Source organism: Takifugu flavidus, chromosome 21, assembly GCF_003711565.1.
Source record: "Takifugu flavidus isolate HTHZ2018 chromosome 21, ASM371156v2, whole genome shotgun sequence".
Taxonomy (NCBI): Eukaryota; Metazoa; Chordata; class Actinopteri; order Tetraodontiformes; family Tetraodontidae; genus Takifugu; species Takifugu flavidus.
In genome coordinates this window covers 950,830-958,373 of record NC_079540.1, presented here as the reverse complement: position 1 = coordinate 958,373, position 7,544 = coordinate 950,830, and the positions used below count along the sequence as shown (strand labels likewise).

Sequence of the window (7,544 nt, the reverse complement as noted above, 5' to 3'; positions counted from 1 at the left end):
AAGAGCTAAGATTATTCTCAAGCTATCAAGTAAAAAATGCACTTGTGAAGTGATTAGATAAACTGTCCCCGAGGATATGTGAGCAGGGAGGGTGGGAAACTCTGTGAAATGGGATGTCAGCTTACATTCTTAGCATCAAAACAGACGAATTCAAGGTCACCTGACTTTGAGTTTGGAGAACACGTTGAGCTTGTCCACAGCTTTGAAGAGGAGAATGTTGCTTCCTAAATTGGTGGGGTTGATATTCTATACATGATCTATATGTGGTCAGTGATGCAAACCTTCCTCAGCTCAGTCTCAGCGGGCTGAGGTCTAACTAGTGCTCCCCCTGGTGTTTACCAGAGGAACAACAACCACAAAACAGCTAACGAGTGATAATCTGGATTAGTTTAATGAGCACAAAGATAGGTGTTTGCTCTGTTTATGTATTTGTAGGATAACTTTTTTCACGTTCCTGGTTACACCACGCACTAGTTAGACCTCCATTTATACAAACAATATAGTGCCTGTTCCTATAGTTTACTGTCTGCCTGAGATAGAACTAGATATGACCAGACAGACATAAAAAAGAACATTATTATTCAACTAAATGGATGTATACACACAGCAATTATGAATTCGCTTACACACACACGCACAAACACATACGCACGCGCGCCCCCCGTATTGATCCACACCTGCTCTGGACGCTGATTGGCTGCACCCGTTTTACCTTCACGTGATATTTTCTCCCTCACCTAGAGGTTGGGTAATCAATCAATCAATCTACCTCATTAGGCCCCAAACAACGAGAGCAATTCTCCACGACCCTACGGCGACTTAATTGATTATTAGTGGAGGTTTATTGGCTTCGACTGATGAGAGTCGCCATGGATGAGTGTTGTGACTTAACCGAAGAGTTTGGTAAGGACGTTTAATTGTTTCATTGGCCCGCACCGGGAATATTCCAGCACGGGCGGCCTGAGTCAGGTGTGTGAACTCTGGGAGACTTTTTAAAAACTTTGGACGTATTTAAAGCTCATAATCCTGCGCTGCGAGCCGCAGCTCCCCGGGGTCACATTAAGATTTTAAAGTTGTTATTAACATCGACGACCCGTGTTTGTAGATGGCGACGGGTTAGCTAGTTTAGCTGCTGCTAGCCGGTGACAGTTAATTAATGGTCAGGTGAGGTGGCACGAGGAGCCACGCGGCTGGGATACTAATTAAGTCACTGCAGACAGAAGTCCTCGTGAGGATGACGTTAAACCCAGCCATGGGTCCACGCGACTGATTAAATTGGCCAGAAAATCTACATCTGCATAATATTTTATTGCTTTCAGGAGAGGTTTTAAACGCGAAATGATCCATATTCATAAGTGAAATTCACTTAAAATGTCAAGAGGAGCCCGAATATTTTTTTTTAATTATTATTATTATTGTGGGTGTAAATTATGAATAATGAGTCAGTACCAATGAATTCGTTAACAGGAAATAAATGTGCAAAGAAGAGATGAAGTCAGTGTAAAATCGGAAATGTATTCCTCTGTAATGTAAAGGTAGTGACAGTGGTGTGACCTGAATGACAGATTGTATAAGCCTATATATTGTTTCATTTGGTTTAATGACGGTTGCTCTAATCGACTGCTTGCTTTCCTTCATCCTGCAGTTAGTCATCCTTTTAAAACTACGATTTGTGCATTGGGGAAAATCTTATTCACTATATTATTCAAATCTTATTCAATTCTTATTCATTTAGTAGCTTTGCATACTTACAACAAAGGTAGTAGAGTTGTTATTCTGGACTGTCACGTATGTAACATTCATGAGCTCATGTCATTCAAAACATATACAAGCAAAGTCAGCTGTGTAGGAGGTGAAATCTGCACACAAGAAAAAACCAAAATAAATTCTTAGCAGGCTTTTCACGCTGTGCACTCTCTATTTTCCATATTAATGCGTTTGCATTTAATGTTCTCCATGGGGGTTGAATGTTGCTTTCAGTAAAACGTACAGCAAGATTAAATTACCATTATTGGTGAATAATGCTTATGAGCACCTTTTTTAATGTATCCACCCCAAAAAGCTGATAAACTAGCTCTTGCAGTACCATTTCCCACCACAAGATGGTGCTAAACCTCACTTTTAGTATAGTTATCGCGCGAAGAATCTGAGAACATCAGGGACAGAAAACATGATTGTTCACTTTAATCCGTCCTAATATCAAAAACCTAAAAGTCTATTCTAGTCTCAGGAGTTCCACAAGATAATTTGAAGTAATTCTCAGAAGAAAATAAAAACAGGAATATTTTGGCAGGCTTGTTTTTGCAGAAGATGACTAGATGTCAGGTTACCGACCCTGGACAGAAAACTTTCACTCTATTCTGTTACAGATTGTCCAAGTCTTCTTTGTGAGGAGCTGGAGGCTGTGGAATCCAAGAATGACCAGAGTCAAAGAAATAGGAGGATGGAAGAAGAGGTGCAGGTATTACAACAGAGGGATGGTGAAGAGGCAGCGCACGAGGTGGTTCGAGAAGAGGAGCAGGAGGTGAAAGGAATGAAAGCTGAGTCAAACATGCCGGCACCTGAGGCAGAAGACACGGTGGTGAGGCAGGAAGTGGGGGAGGCGCAGGTAGACGAGGGGTTTGAAAACAACCAGGGAACAGAAACCCGTGAAGAAGAAAAGGACAGGAAGAGTTCGGATGAGAGGGATGAGAAAAAAAGGAGCAGAAAGAGGAAAGGAAGGAAGCTGAGTGAACGAGGGAGAAACAGAAAATGTTTCAAAAGGGTTAGTGAGCAACAGGAGGAGAAAAACACCGTTCAAACACGGGAGATGTTGGCAGTGAGCTCCGAGGACAGCCCGGCTTTGTCAGAGCCTCCAGTTGGAGTGCTGAACAGCTGTGACCTTTCTGATCCTCTCGACATGGGCTCGGGGGTCACAGGCCCTCCTGTTCCCACGTTGTGCTCCTCACAACCGCCGGTCTCCATCCAGCCTGCGCTTCCTCAGCTCCATGGGACCAAAAGGCCTCTGAGCCCTCTGCTGCCCCACACCCTCCCACAGCCACGCCCTCAGCCTCTTGAGGTGGGAACAGTCTGTTTGCTCACATTTAGAACCATAATTACATTAAACACAAGGACTGTTCGTCATCCTTAAGCACTCTTCTACAGTAAAATATACCGCAGTAGAAAAGCATGCAAACTCTGCTCCTGTGTCAAGGAAACACACTAAATATTTGACTCTTATTAATTTTTGTGCAGATGGAGATAACCCAGGTTTACTCCACTCGCCGCTCCATCCGCTACAGCACTCGGGGCCGGGGCCGGGCCCTCAACTTCTCTTTATTACCTGGATTGGATGTGATGGACTGCCTACAGCCTCTTGCACCAAAGAAGAAGTCGCGAACACTCTACAGCACCGGTAACAGGAACTGTCAGCCCCTTCACGTTGTTCTCAGGGTTATTCTGGAATAATCTGGATGTCTGTGTCCGTGTGTTTGTTCCTGCAGATCAGCTGGAACATTTAGAGGGCCTGTTCCAGGAGGATCATTATCCCGATGCAGAGAAGAGGAAAGCAATCGCTGCTTCAGTCGGTGTCACGCCTCAAAGAATCATGGTTAGACCACCATCATCAGATGTTTGCAACAGAGAGAGAGAGGGACAGTTCCTCCTGTGACTATTTCAATTTACTTTATGGGGCTCCGTGTCCCAGGTCTGGTTCCAGAATCGTAGGGCCAAGTGGAGGAAAGCGGAGCGCTCCCAAACAGCGAAGGCTGACGTCAAACAGACCCAAGTTGGCTGCAGCAGCGGCTCCCCGCACCAACAGCGCGGTAAATCGCTGCCCAAAGTGAGGTACCCCAGCAGTGTCGTCCCAGATTATCCAGCCAAAGCTGTATCTTAGTGTAATTTGAGGTGTTGCCTAACGATCCTTTTGGTTTTCAGTAAGGCAGTGCCCTCATTTTCTGGGCATTATGGCAACAAGCCGCCTCAGCTGTCCTCCGCAGTGCCTTCATTCCCGACTCTGTCCAGCCAGACTTTTCCTTCATATAGTAATTTGCTGCCAACCATCACCAGTCCAGGTGTCCACATTCACACACAGCTCTTTTTTAAGACAGACCTTCACAGTCTGCACACCAGCAAGGGCAGGTTTCAGTGCTTAACCTCTATTTGTCATCCCTCAGCCCAATCCCAAGTGCGAGATGGGGGCCAGAACCAGATTTCCTCTCAGGGGGTGTTAGCGGAATACCAGCCGCGCCCCATGCACAGCCCCCCACCCCTTCGCCGAGCCAGTCTCCCACTTTTCCAGACGAATTACAATCCCGCTAACCCCACGCCGCCTCTCCACAACGCCCTGGCTCACACCCCACCTTTGTTTCTGGACGCTTCGGAGGGCGGTTCGTCGCTGCACCACCGCGACAGCCTGCTGTCTCTGCAGACAGACACCAGGTCAGAGCCGCTCCCAGCCAGCAGTGACACAAATACCGGTACTAGACGATGATTTGAACAGAGACAACGAGTACAAGCGCTGACAGGAGGACAGGGGGCTGGCGGGACGGAGACACGAGCACGACATCCTGTGAAATACTGATATAATGATGCCTCAGATGGCGCCTGTAATGGCGGGGAGTCGGCTTCTGCCGGCACTCGGGGATATTTCTGAAAACATGGCTGGAGATGACTCACATGCTGTACTAAACTCCATCTGCCTGTTGGGCAGTCGCTACGATCCACATGACTAAAGTTCCATTAGTTTGTCTTTGGATGGGGACCATTTTAATTGTTGAGCAAATGTTAAGAGTTGACAAAATAACCGCCTGCTTCATGTGTCCAGAACCTGCCTGAGTGTCTTTATGTTCTGTCCTCAGTTCACTATTTGATTTTGGGGAGAAGTTCGACTATCTGACCTCCAGCCAGCAGAACAACAGCCTCCAGTACCAGTTCCAGTCTGCTTACCCCACCAGCCAGCCCCAGCCCCAGCACCAACCTCAGCCGTCCATCTCCCGAATGACTTACCTCACCCCGTCTCCATATCTCACCCCCAACGCTCCAGAATCCAACCCGACATCTTATCTGACCTTTGGACCCGGCGGGAACTCAGCCAGCCTGATGACCTACTCCACCGGAGGCCACGCCTACTTCCAGTCCCAGAACACGGGACAAATCCTGCTGCAGTCAGCTGGTCATCACGGTGAGTCTCTGAAATCAGAATGATGATGAGGAGGGGGGAGGTTGAGGAGGAGGTGGTCTGAAACTGATTTTATAAGTTAGAATCAGTTCCAGCTGAAGACAGAGGAACATTTTTTTAAAGATATGGTGCCAGCGGAATGTCCTGTGAGCCGGCGTTGTGTTCACATCAAGGTTTGTCTAAAAATCACAAAATAAATGTTAAAATTCCTTCCATAAATCTTCATAAACCGGGGCCCCTCTGGGGCTTTTCAGGACGAAAATAAAGAACACCTGGCTGCGTTATTTATTGAGGCAGCATGAATGACCATGGACTGGCCTCGCCTCGTGGGGGGCACGATGGAGCAAGATTAATGATTTAGCAAGCTATGTCTGACTGGGTCACCATGGTAACATGTTGGACACAGTGCAGTTGCAGTTGATGCTCGTTTCTAAAGTAACTTTATGATCCCCATGTTGATGCGCACGCTAGGTTGTGAACAGCTAATGCAGCTTACGAGGTTTAAATAAAACAGTATATAAATATTTATATAGAACAGCCATGCATTTAATTATTGGTGAAGGGGATAAAAATGTACGTTGATTCACTCACTGATGTGACAGATGTATTCAAATGTGTGTTTAAGGTGGAATGGCAGCGTACCAGTCATATCCCTGGGGCAACATGTACAGTCAGACAGCCATCCAGCAGCATGCTCCGTGCCCCCCCACTTTCACGGCCAATTTAGGAGGTGCCCGAGAACACCAGCCACCTGCCTCCACCACCCTGCCTCCCCTTTCATTCTTCCCGCTGGGCGACCCTGTGCCGTCACTCGCCAACCCTCAGGGTCCATCACACGCTCAGACTCACACCAGTAGTTGCACCACCACCACTTCTAGTGCCGCCCTCCCTCCTGTGTCAACGCTGCGGCCCCCTCGCCTCCGTGCGGAGATCACCCCCACCACAGCTGCTTCTCTGCTGCCTTCCCAGACCAGCCCCGCTTCTCCAGAAAGCCCTCCAGTTCCCCCTTGTGTCAAGATCGAGTATGACAGCCCTCAAGAGATTCATAGCCACTTCCACTGCGATTTCTCCTCTATTCATTTTTGACTGCACATGTGTCTACGTGACCGTGTCTTTAATATGGCTGTAAATACAAGGATATTTCCCATTTATGTCAGTGAAGATGTTCTCAGTCAGCAGGTGTGGCAGGATGCCGGTCGCTTGGCAGCAGTAAATACTGCCGTTAATCCATTATTTAAGTTGATTTGCACCACTTGAAATCAGCAGTTGAACATATTGTTGCTTCAGGGACTGTTTTTATTGAAGCAGCTTGACTTTGGAGCATCTAATTGCTGTGTAATTCTCCATCTACCTTTGAGTGAAAAATTAGAAAATAACACGGAGGAAAAGGAATTGGGGAAATGTATAATTTTCCCACGGCCATTAAGAATTTTGTTTATGAACATTTAATAAATGGCGTGTAATACACTAGTATAAATGTAAGCCGATGCGAGTGTTAATTTATTTGTAAATATCTGTAACTATTCCATAAGTGAAAATTGTGATGATTCTGCCTGGTTTGACGTTTATAGGCCCGAAATTAGAAATGCATAAACACACAAGCACCTCACACAGAGCTCCATGTGTTGTTTAAAAGCGTCGTGTTACAAATAAAAGACTCATAGACTCTGTGTGTTTAGGCCACAGGGGGGCGCTGTTTCGTCGTTCCTGAAGCCCTTTCATGCCGGGATTTTATTTTTTAGCCGGATTTTCAGACAAAAGTACGATGTCTAAACAGTCAGTGCAGAAAAAGTTGTAGTTGTGAAGTGGAAGAATCTGATATAATCACTGAAACGTCAGAAATCCTTAATCTGCATTGCCATCTGTTGTGTTCACACACTGCACTTTCTGCACTGTTTGGTCTTTGGAAGTCTGTTTGAACCTAAATCCCACCTCTGAAAGAGCTCCAGGCATTTCCTAAGACTCTGGGACTAGCATGATAATTTTTGTTGCCCCCTCACTAAAATAAATGCAAAAGTTTTCTGGCTCTGACTCTAGTTGGTATTCCGGGATCGCACTCCTGCCACACGAGAAGTCTGAGGCGAAGCTCGGCTGATGACGTGGGAGTTTTGATGAGAGCGGAGAGGAGGCGGCGGGGACCAGGGGAGCACATAAAGAAGTGTGTGTGGGGGGTGGGGGGTGGGGGGGGTGGAGATATGAAGCAGAATGTTGGCCTGGGAACAAGGGAGGAGAGCTGAGATGAGCTGTTGCTATGGGAGGAGAAGAGGATGATGGGTGGGCTCTGCCAGCAGGCGTGGGAGGGGGAAGAAGATGGGGATGAGGGTTCTGGGACGAACAGAACTGTTGGTTATGTAACGGCTATGTTTGGGTTTTTTAATGAACCTCT

The 7,544-nt window shown here is 46.8% G+C and overlaps 1 protein-coding gene across 2 annotated transcripts; it reads left to right on the top strand.

The window, feature by feature from the left end:
* The first annotated feature begins 670 nt into the window (after positions 1 to 670).
* LOC130518658 (uncharacterized) lies at positions 671 to 7,184 on the top strand. 2 transcript variants are annotated; one of them, XM_057021415.1, is made up of 9 exons: positions 671 to 969; positions 2,370 to 3,058; positions 3,235 to 3,394; positions 3,483 to 3,589; positions 3,686 to 3,825; positions 3,916 to 4,052; positions 4,155 to 4,419; positions 4,839 to 5,161; positions 5,784 to 7,184. In XM_057021415.1, exons 2-9 carry the CDS (start codon positions 2,444 to 2,446, stop codon positions 6,242 to 6,244), a joined length of 2,208 nt encoding a protein of 735 aa, XP_056877395.1. In that variant the 5' UTR covers positions 671 to 969; positions 2,370 to 2,443; the 3' UTR covers positions 6,245 to 7,184. The 2 variants fall into 2 exon arrangements, with proteins under 2 accessions (XP_056877395.1, XP_056877394.1); XM_057021414.1 differs by having other exon boundaries at positions 672 to 903.
* Positions 7,185 to 7,544: the final 360 nt, after the last annotated feature.

Excerpts from the sequence above, each read along its gene's own strand:
- LOC130518658 (XM_057021414.1), top strand. The coding sequence starts at position 858 with ATGAGAGTCGCCATGGATGAGTGTTGTGACTTAACCGAAGAGTTTG. Across the intron at positions 904-2,369 it reads TGACTTAACCGAAGAGTTTG|ATTGTCCAAGTCTTCTTTGT; the intron begins GTAAGGACGTTT and ends ATTCTGTTACAG. Across the intron at positions 3,590-3,685 it reads TCACGCCTCAAAGAATCATG|GTCTGGTTCCAGAATCGTAG; the intron begins GTTAGACCACCA and ends TCCGTGTCCCAG.